This window comes from Adiantum capillus-veneris, chromosome 27, assembly GCF_014529385.1.
Source record: "Adiantum capillus-veneris isolate H3 chromosome 27, ASM1452938v2, whole genome shotgun sequence".
Lineage (NCBI taxonomy): Eukaryota > Viridiplantae > Streptophyta > Polypodiopsida > Polypodiales > Pteridaceae > Adiantum > Adiantum capillus-veneris.
In genome coordinates this window covers 10,919,632-10,936,666 of record NC_140957.1, presented here as the reverse complement: position 1 = coordinate 10,936,666, position 17,035 = coordinate 10,919,632, and the positions used below count along the sequence as shown (strand labels likewise).

The 17,035-nt window shown below is 42.6% G+C and overlaps 1 protein-coding gene across 2 annotated transcripts in view; it reads right to left on the bottom strand.

The window, feature by feature from the left end:
* Positions 1-3,885: 3,885 nt before the first annotated feature.
* Positions 3,886-17,035, bottom strand: part of LOC147421502 (putative 26S proteasome non-ATPase regulatory subunit 3) — a 46,338-nt gene continuing 33,188 nt past the window's right edge. Inside the window, exons 3-8 of one of the 2 annotated variants that reach the window (XM_086502509.1) lie at positions 5,654-5,806; positions 5,442-5,578; positions 5,291-5,345; positions 5,107-5,217; positions 4,794-5,033; positions 3,886-4,690 (exon numbers count right to left, since the gene is read on the bottom strand). In XM_086502509.1, coding sequence (XP_086358635.1) covers positions 4,175-4,690; positions 4,794-5,033; positions 5,107-5,217; positions 5,291-5,345; positions 5,442-5,578; positions 5,654-5,806 — 1,212 coding nt within the window. In that variant the 3' untranslated portion in view covers positions 3,886-4,174. The remainder of the gene's footprint in view (positions 4,691-4,793; positions 5,034-5,106; positions 5,218-5,290; positions 5,346-5,441; positions 5,579-5,653; positions 5,807-17,035) is intronic. The other variant, XM_086502510.1, reaches the window with a different exon arrangement.

Here is a 17,035-nt window from a genome sequence, read left to right as displayed (position 1 = left end):
TCTTTCCATTGCATACTAAGTAACATACTCTTTATTGTGTGCCTTGGGCTTCCGTCGTCTTCTCCGAGCTATGTGCGTTTCTCTGCAACCCTAATTCCAACAATATGGTGGTTGCCTCTTCATCAGCTACCTCGTGGTGTAGCCCCCTTACGTAGCTCTCATCGCTGCTATCTTGCATCAATGCAAGAAGCCTTTCAATAACTGAAAACTACTCTTGCACTACGTGAAAGAGCTCTAAACTGCATAGCCACTCTCTTTCTCTCTCTACATTTTTTTTCGCTCCATACATGAAAAGTACGCTCTTGGTTGATGTTTTACATGTACATAAGCATATGTGGACTTGCTAGAAGTGTGCGATGTTGATTCTTGCTTCTCTAATCATGTTTAGCATGTTGATGCATGTATACACTCCTATAAACGTGTAAAAAAGCATGCTCTCTATCACGTTATGTACGTCATAGGGACACTATTTTGAACGCATCTCTCAAACCACTAAGAACTAGGTCAACCCCTTCAAACCCATTACTTTTTCACACTTAGCCAATATTTTGGACCTCAATCTCCTTGGAGGAGTACCATATGGACTCTCCACATGGTGAAGCCTAGTAGCCAAGTCATGACCTTGATTAAACATTCTAAAAAATATATTTAGGTCACCGTTATTAAGCCTTGAGGTTGAGTAGGAGTGCTACAAAGGAGGAGTACCATATGGAATCACAGATTTTATGTGAAATTCATTTAATTTCTTGTGACATTTTGGCGAGTTGATTATGCTTGTTTGATTCCCATGAAATTATGTGTTATTGTAACCAAGTTGTATGGTCATTTTTGTATAAAACGGCTTTCTTTTTGTAGTGTAAGAGTTGACATGAGTCTCATATGAGTCAAGTGATGTGAAAAGGTTATATTTTATAGTATGGGTTTGAGATTGGAGCATTTGTATGAGGTCGTACACTCTATGGATGTCTCATGTATATGTAGGCACTGTTTTCCATCCTTTGAATTCAAGACAAGCTCTATGGGAAAGAAGTATGAGGTATGGTTATGGTATGCCACTTGCATGTGATTTAATAAGGACTCTTGAATCGGTGTTTTGAGAAGGTTTATACTCATTGTCAAAACTTTTTACGCCGAAGACTTGTTTTGAAGAGTCATGCGTGTGTTGTGAATCTGCTAACATTGGGTGCAGCTAAATTCCAGGTGTGGGAATTATGTTTTAAGGATGCTTGTCAATCTATGGCGGAAGACTGAAGTTTCCTCATGGATATGGTTGTAGTTATGGTTATGGTAGGTGATGTGTCTCTTGGGTTATTTTTTTTAATATTGTTGTGCTGCCAAAATTTTGCAGACATGTAGTGTACTAAAGTGGTTTTGTAAGATAATTGAGCATCACCCAAAGAAGGGTGGAATGCTCAGCCATGTGATGGTTTATGGTTTAGATTATGATTAATGGTTTTGTTTTTTGGTCGTAGCCAAGGTGTGATGGTATGCATTGTGAGAGCCATACATATAGTTATAGATTCATGCTAAGGATAGAGACCCGCCGTGATTGATTGTCTTGAAAGGAACTGTTTAATGCAAGAGGCCTCATGTTTATGTTGATGCATAGCTTCGTTAGATAACCATTTAGCAATGCCCACTGCACAACAATAAAGGAGAAGTCTATGAGGACAGGCCCCATTGTGTTTATCTAAGAGGGGTTGGCTAAGGTCAAATTTGATCAATTGGTGTTGATATCCTATTGCTTGCATTGCCCTCAGGATGTCTTACAGCTCGCATCACATGCTTTGACTTCAACTCCTTTGTGGTTTACCCACTATTCTTAACATTTGACAAATATTATCACTAAGTGTATAATAAAAGAGCAAGTTAGGTAACAAACCAATTAACATAGCTAGTCTAGCTTGCATCAAATGAATTTCTCTTTCCTCAATTGTGCAAGGAAGTGAGAGATCTTCCTTCCTTCCATGTGTATCTTCTCTAGATTGTCCAAGTATGTGTCATGTGTATACGTTTGTCACAAGAAGTATCTACCCTTTCATCCAACTTTAGCCACTTGTATGCGTAGTGGATTTCAATGCTCAATGAGTCCCATCATTCCTCCTATTTGTAGGTAAAGAATACATTAATAAAGAGAAACCCTACCTCTCATGAAATTGACTCTATCTCTATGCACGCTCTGGGTGAGCATCGTAACAAGATTATAATTCAATCTAGCTATGTTTCATGTCATCTTCTTAGCCAACTCTCATTACTGTTTTGAGTTCTTAACTAAGTGTGAGTAACAGTATGAATGAAATCCTAATCTATCTACCAAAAATCTCCCATAACTAGTACTACCTCATATCCCTATATAAAAATTTACGGTACAAAATTGTTAACACCTTAAACCAGTTCAATGCACACACCAAAAGGGTACAAGCATGTTATCTCAAACCAATTCAATGCACACACCAAACGATCTCCTGCCAAAGGCAAAAATCACTGAAACTTTTGCAAATTCAAACTAGGAGCTCATATAGAAGGCTAATTAAAAATTAGTAGAAGACATCTTGCAATCTATTGATTTGTCAAGCTTCTCACCAAGTCATAGAAGGGCTCACTTCCAATCTTTAGCTACGATTACCTTTCAACAAATGACTTCCAACAAATAAAAGGCTTTCCTAATGGCTCTAAAACAAATAAAAAGTTTTCCTAATGGCTCTAATGGTTTGAAAACCTAGAGGAAAAAAATTTAAGTAAGGTGCATTTCACCACCTCTATTTATATGCACACAAAAAAGACTTTTTGACTTTCCCCCTCCATGGTCTTTTCATTTCCTAAACTCACCCTTCACTTATGCACTCGAGTATTTTGAAAGGATTTTTTAATTTTCCGAGATTGGGGAGTCATAATAGCATTTATACAAATTAAACCCTTCCATACACGTGTACAAGGTAACATATGTTGATTATATGCACGCATAACGTGCATATAATATATATATACTCAACACACGGACACTTACATGCCAGAATATGGTTTATGTACATGTACTCAACATGTGTATACTTGAGTACCTACGTAGGGAAAGTGAGTGCATTTTTCTGTAAGTATTGCAAATAGTTCAATATAGTGCGATGGCTCCACAAACACACACACACATACACGCACGCACATGAATACAGGATACATTTAAAAGTTAGTTATGCATTTCCACAAAAATACTATTTTCGAACCCCTCTAGTATGTTCATGAATTTGTTCGTGGAGGTTGAGTGAATTTTCTTTTTTGACTATGGAAAAATGCATCTTAAGATCTTTTCGCATGTTGTAGGTTGATATCAGCCTCGAATTTGCCACGGATTGAATAGGACTAACCGAGGGAATGGTAACCCCTTCTTGTATTTTGTAAAATGCAGTGTTGCCTTTTGCCTATAGGTTAACCAAGGTTTTATTCACCTAATTTCTAACTAAAAGCAATCGATAGCAGTCATATTGAGCTTGAGAGGTGCCTTGGTGATCTAACATAGAGATGCCTTAGGATTGTGAGATTAGGAAGTACCAGGTGCACCCCCACAATGTCAAATTCAATTGAGTATAGACATAATGTCTCAGCTTAATTTTTCACACGAAAGGTGGTGTACATGTGAATGCACAAATGCATGCAGGTTTCTACTGAAAAAGCAGATTACTACTGACAAAATACCAGCAAAGACAAAATGACATTACCCAGTGTCCTATTCACAAGAAAATCAGATTCACACCCCCCCCCCCCCCCCCCCCCCCCCCCCCCCCCCCCCGAACTTCCGCAACAAACAAGACAGAATATACCGACTCAAGAGAGGAACACAGCCTTACTATAAGGCAGGAAGCCTCAAAGAAAACCTCAGCACATAGGATCCACTTATATAGCATATTCTCAAATAGAGGCACTTGACTTGAATATCATAAACCCAACCAACAAAACATTGAGCTCAGTGAGCCACAATTTTTTATAAAAACCACCTAGAAAAAAAGTGCGCCTCATACCTCGACTATCAAGTCAGCAGTTACTGGTGGTATGTAAAAATTATGTACTTGTGACAGCAAGAACTCAGAACACGATAAAAGGCCACTCATTCTCACCAAGCCGGTTTAGGGTGGCAGACAAGGCTCACAACATCTGCTAAAATCTCCATGTCTTACCCAGAAGTCTAAAAATCACTCTCATCTTCCTCAGCAATGTGCTTAGCCAGCTCCTGTTCTTGCTGCTGTCGTTCACGTCGCTTCTCAGCACTCTCCAACTCTTCCTTGTGTGCATTGGGAGGAAACCGGAGGGCTCTAACTGCTTCATTGTGAGTATTCAAACAGAAGGCAATTCGAGAATGAAAAGCAAGCTGGGGTTCATTAGAAGAGTAAATATCGCCCATTTCTCTGGACTGCATCCATCCATTTGCGTGATCCACAGAGGCTTCAATACCTCCATCTCTCACAGCCTTGGCAACAATACTCTCAGCATCTGCCACAGCTGTTGCAGAGTTAAGTCTGAGCTTGGCAGCAATGTCCCCAAGAGAGATGCGAGAGTAGGAAATACTGATATTACGAAGCCCCGTGCGAATCACATTGTGCCTAAGGCGAACAATAAGATTGTGTGTTCTGTCAGCGTGAAACACACTGGAATTTTTATCCGCTACCATATGGAAGAGAGCAAGATCACCGATACGCACAGCCTGCATGTTTACCAAAGTGGGAAGCAGGAGATTATCATAAAAACTAAAGTCCAACACGCATTCTTATTTCACCGACCAGTTATTTATCAATAGCAAAACTTACATTTGTCAGCTCAAAGTAAGGCTTCAAAGCCTTTTTCATCCCAGGTTGCATAAACGTCGTCCGTTCAGGTATCTCACCAAGTAATAACCGAACAATAGCAGCCCACTTGTTGCACTGAATGCGAAAACCTCTTGCTTTGGCAGGAGCCTTCCTAGCTGCTTGAAGGAGGCTGTCCTTGGCATCAGTGTATTCAAGCTGTATTGTCCGGATTCTCCCAAGATAGTACAAGTAACGACAAAGCTGCGAACGCATACTAGATTTTCAGCATCCATTTAAAACAGCAGAAACCCAAAAAATGTCTCAAAGTACATACCTGCTGATTGGAATGGGAATCCAGGCGTTGCGTCTTGGAACGCAATTTTTCTGCCTGGTCATACAAGTTGTAGTGCAAATAGTTCCTTAAGAGAAGGTTAAGCAGGGTCTCCTGTTGAATAAATCATTTGTAATTAAGATAATCTTATATAGCTTTAAAGCTATAAAGAAACCTTCAGTAATACCTGGCCAAGCTCATCGCGGCGTAAATTAGCAGTCCTGTGCAGTGCAAGCAGTGTACTGGCACCCAAAAAAGCGTTTCAGATCATCTGTTCACTTGAGCTGTGCTCACAATTCAGCCCTAACCTCTTGGATGTAGTAAGCTTCAAAGTTTACCTTCTTATTTCAATGAGAGAATCAGTCATCTCATACGTCAGCGAATAATAAAAGTAAAGTCGTGCAGCAATAACATCAATACTCCTCCTGTTCAGGGACTTCAACCTTGCTAATGCAAAAGATGCACACCCCTTGGCCTGGTAACAGAAAACTGATAATCAAAGGCAAACAAAAACATTTTACCAATATCAACATCATCATAGACAAATCACCTCTTTGTACTGCTTCTGATCAATCAAGAAGACAAGTATCATCAAGTAGCATAAAACTTCCAGCTCAGGAACCAAAACTAACTTGTGTGAAGAAACAAGTGATGTTGTGGTCAGCCCATCCACTTCCATATCCTTTTCACCATCCTGCACAAACTGATTGCTTAAATGCAATCCATTAAAAAAAATCCTTGACAAATCAAAGTTTGAATTTCATGCAGAAATGTCAAAATTGATGGAACTTGCAACCCAACTCTAGCTAAATCTCAACAGTGAGAGTCACGAGCAAAAGCACAACCAAATATTAGGGAAACTCACCTGGAAAATACAGCACAACAGCAAGTCAAATTTAGCAACATCAATAATTCACCCACCAATAGCACACCATGCGAGGTGTGAGAGCAGAAAAAGTAATCTTGCATCCATCCCCAGGACCCTACAAAGTGGGCTGTCATGTCCGTGTGCACCCTTATGTGAACACAAGCATCGTGGCGGATCAGACCACAGGCCTCATTTCTAATAACAATCACCACTAGCAGATAGGAGAACTTGTGAGGCTAGGTCAACATGAGGTTTGAGGCCAAGGAGCATGGTAAGCAACAGTCTTACACGTACTGGGCCTCACCCTCTGTTGCTAAATTGACTTTATCTGACAAAAAACTATTTCTAAACGAATTATTGGAATTTTAAGTGAGAGGGTTTTTCTCACTGGAGACATCCAAGTACAGATATTTCTAGTGCGTCATTCAGAGTAATGATGGGAGCATTGTGAACGGGAATATCTGTAAGCCCACCAGGAACGGTTCTGATGTGTCACATCGGATGGGTGACGGGTATTCGACCATCCGGGGACGGACATCTCTAATGCGTCATAGGATGGGTGACATAGAGCATCGTGAAGGAGATTGTACAGTAAGTTCAGTAGGAAAGGACTAGGTGAGGGTATTCCTGATGCGTCACAAGGTAGGTGACGGGGGCATCGAAAAGGGAATATCCCATAGTCGGGAGGAAATTCTTGACTGTGTTAGAATTGTGCACAAGGATGAGCAAGCACCTGAATGAAGATGGGTTCAGAGGAAACTTTGAGGAAAAACGGATGCTTTTTGAGAAAGCGGGTTGCTTTTCGGGAAAGCAGATGCTTTCCCGCGAGGAAGTCTATGTCTGCATTGCATCCGTGCATGTTGTTGCATCCAAGGACGCCTGGGAAGTGCTGTGTATGCATTGTTTTCAGCTTATAAGGTTTTATTGAGCTTTAGGGCAGGTTCAGACTTTTTTTAAAAAGGGCCGGCTGTCCACTCAATAAGTGGGCAGCCCTCAATTAAAATAAGGTTAAAAAAACCAACGCTGGCAGCCCAAGCTGCTTTTCTCTCAGCAACACCAATCTCTTTCTTCCTTTCTCTAGCGCTCCTCTACTTGTACTTCTTTAAACGGCATCCACTAATCCAATTAACCATTGGTTCACCATCTAGGGTGGACAACTTAACTGCTCCACTTGCAGATACATCTTCAATGATAAACGGTCCATTTCCCTTTTCTTAAACTTTGAAATGTGTTGCTTAAGAGAATAGACTAAAACTAAGTCCCCTTTTTTAAAGATTTTTGTGACTAGATGGGAATCAAAAAACTGTTTTGTTTCCGCTTTTGTGTATAGATGTGAGCTACAGCTGTTAGCCTTTGTTCATCAAGCTTTTCTATATCTTCAAGTCTCTTTGACAATTCATGTCCAATCCATTCAAGATCCTTAGCTACCCTTAGTGTCGGCAATAGAAATTCTATCGGCAGTATGGCATCAAGACTAGGTTAAAGGTGTACAAGGTTAAAGGGTGTCGCATTTAAAACTCACACTTCACAATTTATTCGACACGGCCCGGCGGTGTTCCGTGCCTAGAGATATTGGCCCCAAAGAATGGCGCCATTTCAGTATTTCTTTTTGTATTAATCTGTGTTCAAAGTACAAGAGAGTGGGAGGGGTCTCACTCTCAGACTCTGCGTCCAGATGCTCTGCAGAGTGGGAGCCCTGCCCACACTTATAAAGGTTTACAAGGGATGCTAAAAGCAGAGCCCCAAAAGCTGCCAATTAAAAGCATTCAAAAATAAAAGCAATTCATCTCACAAGCTTGCTTGGTAAAATAAAGCAACTTGCGTAGATTTTCAGCCAGCCCTACGTGGAAGAAAAAGCATCCGTACTGTTGCCGTAAAACATGGAATTCCCTACAGCCATGCCACGTCCATAGTATCTCATGCTAAGCTTTGGAAAAAGCCGCTCCTTTCTCTTTTTCTTTCTCAGGCATGCCTTATCAAAAAGTAAGAGCACCCAATCGTTCTCCTTTAATTTCAAATCGCAACGATGTCGATCTGCTGCCTTTTTGTGTCTTTCTTGAGATTTCTGCAAAGCCTCCCAGACTTTGGCAAAAGCCATGTCCAAGTCCCGCGTATACTCGTCGGCTTCAAAAATCTTATCTTTCGTGCTTAAGGGTGGAACATTCGTAGCACCTTCAATAATCTCAAATGGCGCCTTCCCCGTCGAAGAGTACATATCGTGTTATTGTAGGCAAATTCCACCAAAGGTAAATACTTTTCCCATTTAGTCTTCTGATCCGAGATGTAGACTTCAATAAATCTAGTACCACTAAATTAGCCATCTCTGATTGCCCGTCAGTCTGCGGGTGGAACGATAACAAGAACTGCAACCGCGTGCCAATGTTCTCCCAAATAGCCTTCCAAAACAAACTCGTGAATCTGGGGTCTCTGTCGAAGACAATCGTCTCAGGCATGCCATGTAATCTGAAGATCTGGGCCACAAACAGTCTCGCTAAGTGATCCGGCTTGACTGTTTTCTTCAATGGAATGAAATGAGCTTGCTTGCTAAATCTGTCAATAACAGTCCAGATACCATCGTGACCACTCTCTATTCTCAGTAGATCAAAAATCCATTGCAATACTTTCCCAAGGGTGGGTGGGTATGGGTAAAGGTTGTAACAATCCCTGTGCTTTATGCTTGTCAAACTTGACCTTCTGGCATACCAAGCAACTGCGTACAAAATCGTTCACGTCCTTGAGTCTCGGCCAAGAGAAGTATCTTTCAAGGTGGTAGCAATGCCGTGGTGACCCGAAAAAGGTGGACAGTGGAATTCGGTTATAACCTTTTCCCTTAACGGATGTATTTACATTCCATGTCTCTTCCTTGGCATGACACATTCTCAGAAAGAGCACAACAAGCGTCGGTGTTTCCATTGTGATTTGCCACAGTTGATAGATTTAGATCAGAAAGTCAAGATTCGATCTCACTTGTTGCGTGTGTTCGGTGAACGGTTTGGCACCCTGTCACTTGGTTCATCTCAATTGCATGCACAGTCATTTACGAAGCATAGTATTTTTCCAATCACTCTACATGAAGTGGGTATGTTCATAATTTTGTGTTGGAAGTGGTTTCAAGAATTTTCCTCCTCGGAGTTTCTTGAAGAAGGTGGACCTACGTCCATAGCCGAAGTTGGAGCATTGAAGCAATCACAGATCCCTTTGTGTCGCTTTTGGCACGGCCCAAAGAAGCAAGCGTTGTAGACCTTTATGAAGTTTAAGTATCGCACAACCCACGCATCAGAGTGGGCCGCCGAAGAGTCCTTCCCAGGATTCCAAACATTGTTGGCGCTCTCCCTCGACGCCATACAGTTCGGTACCAGTACCTCACTTTGAAAAGGAGGGAATGTCACATGCACATCTAACCCTATGTGCATGTGGACAAGCTACTTCACGTCTAGGGTTCAGGTCAGCTTAGGAAGTGTTATGGCACCTTTGTGAGCCTGTGCGCAGGCCCTGCATGTCCAGGCACTTAGAGTAGTTGCATATCCTTTGGCTGCACACAGCATGATCATCAGCATGACAATCAGTACCCATCATGAGCATTTTACAGTGCACAGAACCCATTTTCCCTATTTTATCCATTTCACTTATTAATACTTTGTTGGGAAACTGGGCAAATTTGCTAAGTTACTATAAAAGAAACCTAGCGCTAGCATTTTTTGGAAGAAGAGGCAACACAAGTCCACCAACTTACAGTGCAGCTTCTCTGCAAGACCAGCAGGTGACCTAGCGTTTCCAGTCAACAATAGATCAAGACCAGCGTTTTGGCTCAGATTCAGCCTAGCGTTTTCAACAGTAGCAAATCAGCCCGGCGTTTTGCAAATCCCAAATCAGGCCTAGCGTTTTTGCAGATAGCATCAGCATTTTGCAGATTCTCGACGACAGATCAGCCTCAGTCATTAGCGTTTTCAGTTTTCAGCACTTAAGACTCCGCATGTACAGCCCCAAACCTCGTGGATCTCACCTACCGGCAGCAGATCCTCGCCGCAGGTCAGATCAGCCAGCGTTTTCAGTTTCAGCCCGCTGTTTGCAGATTTCAGCATCTGCGTTTTCAGCACATCGTCGTCGCGTCGTCGCCATCGCCGTCCTCGTCGACACAATGTCAGAATTCAGCACATTTGCAGAATTCAGCCCCTAGCGTTTTCAGGTTTCAGCCCGTCTCCTCGTCGTCATCATTGTCGTTGACATCGTCGGCAAGTCCATTGCATCTAGACCATTGTACCAAATTTGTGTAATCAAAAGCATAGACCTCTCTCGCCATACAGAGGGGAGCCCTTGGAGGAGGGTTTGACAACATTCTAGTGTCGTATTCTCTCTCTCTCTCTCTCTCTCTCTCTCTCTCTCTCTCTCTCTCTCTCTCTCTCTCTCTCAACACCTTCATTCACAGTGTCATTCACTTTGTTTGTGATCATTTGCACTCTCTCACTAAAGGAACAAAAGGCTCTCCCTTCCGGAAGTAAAAGGAACCCTTGAGCACAGTTCGGAGCACTCATCTTGAGCACAGTTCAACATTCACATCCGCTGCACCTTACACTTTTATGGTGGTATCAATGCCGCGGTGACCCGTAAAATGGTGGACACTGGCATTCGGTTAGAACCTTCTCCCTCAACGGCTGTGTAACGCACAACATCGTTTTCTTCATCAAGTAGCCATCCCGTATGGAATATCCCGCTACTACCTCCCCATTCTGTATTCGACTGAATACATCTGAAAAATCTGTATCTGTGGCGTACTGATCGACCATGTCCTCGAAGCTTCTATGTTGAATCACGGAAATAGCCAAGACTAACGGCTTCCGGGACAAAGCATTTGCCACCAAGTTCTTTTGTCCCTGTACATGGACAATCTGGAAGTGAAACTGTGACAAGATGTTAGCCCACCGCATCTGCTTTTCGGAAAGCTGCTTCTGTGACAAGAAGTAGCGTAAACTCTGATGATCAGTGAAGACCATAAAATCGGCTCCGAGTAATGTCGCCACTAATTAAGAGCATGGATAACCGCCAAAAGCTCTTTCTCATAAATTTGTGTTGTCAATTCTGGCCTTGAAAACAATCGGCTCTCATAGGCAATCACATGGCTTTCTTGCATTAAGACCGCACCCGAACTACGACCACAAGCATCACAATATACTTCAAATGACTTTTGCAAATCCGGCAAAGTCAAAACTGGTCCCGTAGTCAATTTCTCTTTCAAAGTCTGAAAGGCAATCACCTCTGTGGGTCCCTACGAGAAAGAGACTCCTTTCTGTGTCAAAATATGCAAAGGGGAAGCAACCTCTGCAAACTTTCTAATGAACTACCGGTTGAACCGCCGTTAGTAAGAACATAAGCCCAAAAAGCTTCTTACTTCATGAACATTCTTCAAATCGGGTAAATCACGTATAGTCTCAATCTTGGCCGGGTCCATCTGTACTCATGCCGATGAGACGATGTGTCCCAAAAAGTGTATCTCCGGTAAGAAAAATTCACTCTTCTTGGCATTGATTACTAACTTGTGATCTCGCAATGCTTGAAAGACTCATAGCAAATGTTGTTTATGTTCCGCCTCATCCTTAGAGAAGACTATAATGTCATCAAAGAAAGTGCCGACAAAGGATTTGTACTCTCTGAAAATCCTATCCATCATTCCGTTAAAAGTCGTTGGAGCATTGGTAAGGCCAAAAGGCATCACCAAAAATTCATATAAATCGAAGCTTGTCCGAAAAGTTGTCTTGTAGACATCTCCTGGCGCGATTCGGATCTGATGATATCCGCTTTTCAAATCGATCCTGCTGAAACAAGAGAAGTCATGTAATCTGTCAAGAATATCATCGATCTTCGGAATCAGAAATTTGTTCTTGATGGTGATTTTATTGAGAGCTCTATAATCAATGCACATTCTCCAAGATCCGTCTTTCTTTAAAACCAACATCGGAGAGCAGTAGGGTGAAGTACTCGGCTCGATAAGACCCTTTTCCAAGAGGTCTTTCACTTGGTTCATAATCTCTTCATTCTGGGCTCGGCTCACACGGTAAGGTGGACGGTTCGGTGGAGTGCTTCCAGGTATCAGATCAATAGTATGATCCTCAGGACGAGATGGTGGCAGCTCGCCCAGCAGGCCCTCAGAAAAGCAATCGGCATGAGTGTGGAGAAAATCTTGGCACGAGTAAACAAACAAACTGGATTTTATTAATTTAACATAGGCCGAAGCCGATACATTAGGGGCAGACTCGCCCTTCAATTTCACATCGAAGTACAATTTTTCGGCCCTTTTCATTTGTCAATGTCGCTTTCTTCGCCCGATAATCGACCACGGCGCTGTTCTTATGGTACCAAGGGACTCCAAGGAGGACATCACAACCTTCCAAGGACATTATGTAAAAGTCCTCGTGCCCAAATACCCCTGACAATGCGACCGAAGTTTACCAATGACAAATGTAATGGCTATGTCCCGTCCGGGTGGCGCTAGAACTGCCTCTCTTGTGGTCCCATCCGATCCGGTGTAATCTCAAGCCGTGCTGCCAATTTGGGTGAAATGAAGTTGGCCTTGGCTCCTCCATCAAAGAAAATCAGGGCTTCTTGATCTTTCACTTTGCCCCAAGTTCGACATAAGTTTTGTACTTTCATCAATCGTGCTTGGGTCAGTACCCATGCAATCTGGAACCAATCCTGCTTTCATCTTGCCTTTTTTGCCACGTCCCTCAACTGCTCTCGAACTCTCTGGCATGTCTTCATTTTGTTCTTGCTGTGCCTTTTAAGGGCACTTCGCGGAGACGTGCCCATGTTCCACGCATCCTAAACACTTCCCCTCTTTGATGTAGTTGGCCCTCTCTCGAAGTGTGAGCCGGGGTCGTGAATCCTTGTCTTTCTTTTTTTGGGAACTCTCTCTCTTTCTACTTTCATTGTTAGAAGTCTGTTAGGTTCTCTGAGTCATGATCTCATCAATGGCGTAAGTCAAATTGCCTGAATGTATCGCAAAACCCCGTTTCGCATGACCCATCAATTCTTGAATAGAATTTGACTTTTGTTCCAAGCAGTAGTCTCAAATCTCTGTAGGAAGTTTGCAGTAAAACCACTCAATTTGTTCTTTAAACGAGACCTTCTTAAACGAAGAGGGTGGTAGAAAAGACCTCCAAAATCTCTCGCAATAAGCGTCCAAAGAATCTCCCTTGGTCATCCAAAGATGACTCCAAGCAGTTCGTATATCTTGTTCGTACTCCCGAGTCAACCAAGAAGAAATAAAAAGCCTTTTAAATTTCAACCATTTAATTGGAGCTTCCTTTCTTAGTAGAAGGGTGGACCACCATGTTCGAGCATTTCCCTTGAAGAAAGATGTAGCCCTCCTAATCTTGGAGTGCTCTGAGTAATGCCCTCCAAAGAAGGCTTTGTCAAAATGCTGTATGAAGGCCAAAGCCCTCGGAATCTAGAAAAAGAGTCAAACTTAATTGACTGTCCATCTTCTTTGAATTCTCTTACTTTCTTACTTTTATCTTCGAGGAAGTCATATTGGTTGGCTTTATAAAAATGCTTCTTTTTTGCATAAAACATGTGATCGTCGAAGTCCGAACTGTCTGAGGTTGACTCTCTCTAGAACTGTCAAAAACTAGGCGAAATTTAGCCTTCTTTGCCTTTTTCTTGCCCTTCCTGAAGCTTTGCTTTTTGCTTCGCTTTTTGCCTTTTTTGTCTTCTTCGCTCGAGTCAAAAGAGCTAAAAGAACTGACAGAAGAAGAAGACGAAGAAGAACTAGATAATCCTTCAGATCGTACATGCTTCTTCTGCTTTGTCGCCGATGCAAAAGATGATTGACGACCCAAATAACCCGAGAAGTCAGTTCCTTTCTTGTGCTTTTTCTCATGCTTTTTGGATTTGTTGTTTGCTCCAAAAGCTGGCTAATCTGTGTTTGAACCACATCTTGTAATTCTTGCTCTGTAAACATCCTCAAAAGAAGGAGATTTCTTGATTGTCGGTTCGATGGGTGGCTCTGTGGCCTTCTGCCACTGGGTGTGTACTTCTGTGAGGGATTGCTGAGACAAAAAATTTGCAAATTTTGGATCCTTCGCAATTTTAATCATCTGCTTTGTTGCCTCGTCAACCAATTGTCGACGTTTTATCTCTTCAATCTTCAAGAGATCTGTACATTGCAACGTCATCAGCGCCGCAATTTCCCGAATTCCATACAATTGGCCACGTCAACCTGCCAATGCATTATCCGAGGATCCATACTGCTACCATGTGTCAGTCTTTTCGGTGCGGTTAGCCACATCACCACTTTGTGACACATACGTCTACGAGGAAACCACCATTTGAGATTATCGAGGGTGTCAAGAAGGTTTCACCTATTCTGAGCACCAAAGATGAGATTTTTGATGCATATCAGTACACATAGGATCTTGACACTACTTTTGCTAAGGTCGGAAGGATGATTAGGTGCTTTTACGGTTTGAGAAGGCACGCCTGCAGAAACAAAAGGGTAAGGAGCGGCTTTTTCCAAAGCTAGGTATGCAATACTATGGCCCTTTCCAGATGGCTCAAAGAAACATCCTTCAAGCTGAAGTTACCACATACTTGTTTGAGACCTTTCAAAGGTGAAGTGCCAATGGAAAAGGGCAGAGAAGAGCAGCCCGAAGTGGAAGAAACAGAGGAGATTCTCATTCCAAAATAAGTACTGGCTCATAAGGAAATAAAAGTGAAAGGTAAGCTGACACGCCAGTATTTAGCCAAGTTCAAGAACTATCCGGCTCTGGATGCCAAGTGAATGGAGGAGGAGGACCTAGCAGATACTCCTCAGATTTTACAACTTTACCTTGAAGCTTTTTGTTTAGCACCGACTATTCAAAGAGTTACTGATGAATAAGCAGGTTGAATCTAGTGCGGTGCGGACTGCACAAGAGAGGCGTTACTCCGCTGCTTTGTCACAAGTTACCTCGATGGAATAAAGTCACTGATTTCTTTTGGAGATTTCAAGGATACTGATGGGCATACAGTATTCTACTAAATGACTATGTAGAGAAGTACTTTGAAATAGGAATTCCTGAAATAAATCTGTTACATGTGCTCTCTCATGTGTGCCTTAGTACATGTTTAAAAGACGAAATGACTGCAATATTTCTGTCTTGTTTACCTGAGGGGCGATGTGGATATGATAGTGAACTCAATCAAGACGTCCGTCAGAGATCAGTGCGGTCTGTGTGTAATTACTAACAAAGTTACAATGATCATGATTCTCATTTAAGATCTCGACGAAGATAGTGATGTGAATGTTCATTGACTCTCGTCTCCGTGCAAGTGCTAGATATATGTGGTCTAGTAAGTCGGTACTCATAGTCGGTGTCACGAGGACGTGGCAACTGTTAACTATGTCATGAGGACGTGGCAACTGCTAACCTTAGTTGTGGTTTCTTTCTAATGACTTTTGTTTAATTTTTGAGACCCTCTGAAGTTGCAAATGGTCGGACATTGTATGGCCAATGTCAACGGTAGTTTCACCCGCAGACGAGAAGTTGGTCAACACCGGAACTCCTATAGTAAAAGGATGTCTAGGCTCAGTTCAAAGTCATCTAGGTCCCCTCGCCGCACTTAATAAGTTGGTGGATACTTGAAAATTAACTCCATAGAGGCACAGTGAGAAGGTGGGGTGACCCAGAGAAAATCACCCGAGAACTGGGCTACATTGTATTTTTTGATGTGGTCTGAGTGGTGAAAGATGGTCAGATGATCAGTGAGAGTCCAATGGAAGCATCTCCTAAAATTTAGGGAACTGTTATTTTGGGCCATGAAATCTGTTCGCGTCATTAGCTCCGGAATGACAAGAGGAACATTTCATTACTCTGCCGCTAAGTCAACTGAGCAACCAGTTGAGATATTTTTAGACCAAAAGGTCCAAAGCGGGGAATTAATACATGAGTGCCACTTGGTACATTTTTGGACATTTTTCCAACTTAAGAGAGAGAGAAGCATAAAAACAAAACGTCGGCTGCATTCTTCAGCCGTATGGTGGATTGTTGCAGGTACCAAAGCTATTGTGTGCTTGCCTACCCTCTATGTACAGAAGTGCAAGAACTGAAGCCTTGCACAGTATTCACTGCTCTCTCTCTCTCTTCCCCCTCCGGACACTTATGTGATGCCCCAGAAGAGGGCTTTTCATTTGACCTACAATTGTATGGGTTCATGCGCAATTGCCGAGGCAAGAGCCTCTTGCAAGGTACTAGATTAGCTAGTTGCTAATCCCCCGCAGGTACATGTGAATTCAGAGAGGTTTCACGAGAGAAATCTCGTCTGATTCAAAGGGCAAGTAGCCCTACAGGTGCGGAAGCTCGCGAACGGCTCACGAAACGGAGCCCAAAACAGGGAAATACAGCCTGCTGTGTAATTTTGCAGGTTTAGGGTTTCGGCCCTGAACGGTCCCTAATACCCCCACGAGGTCCGGGGATGTGAGGGGACTGCTGCAGAGGTGATTTGGCACATTTTCAGGGCAGAAAACAGAGAATTCAGCGTGCTGCAGATTCTCAGCAGGTTTTGCAAAGTGTCTGTATATGTCGGGAAAGTCATCTATTGCATGGGGATACTATCTGTGAAGCATCCTAGTACAGTTATGCTGCTGAAATCGGGCCAGAACAGGTGGTTTTCAGCCCGGATTATGTGAGACAGCTCGTAGGAAATCACAAATTTTATTCCCTCTGTTAATACAATAAAGAAATACCGAAAGGGGCGCCAGTCTTTGGGGCCAACAGGTGTCGGCGTCTGCTTGGTAGCGTTGTAGTTTCCAAGCCGTGTGTTTTAAGAATCAATTCCCGTTACAAGTTTTCTTTTGTAAAGTTTCTTTGTGTCTTAAGTCTAAAGTATAGTTTCGGGTAAAAGCCTACATCTACCGCCCTATGGGCTGGTTTCATGTAACAAACTACTGACGTGTCAGTCTAAAGAATGGAGCCAACTTGCAAATGTGGGCGGAGGGGCCTAAACCCTAAGAAGAACAAGTAACAAAAAACGAAGTCCTACCAACTTATGGGGACCCCGTTCGATGGGACATAAAGGATTAAAATAAAGCAA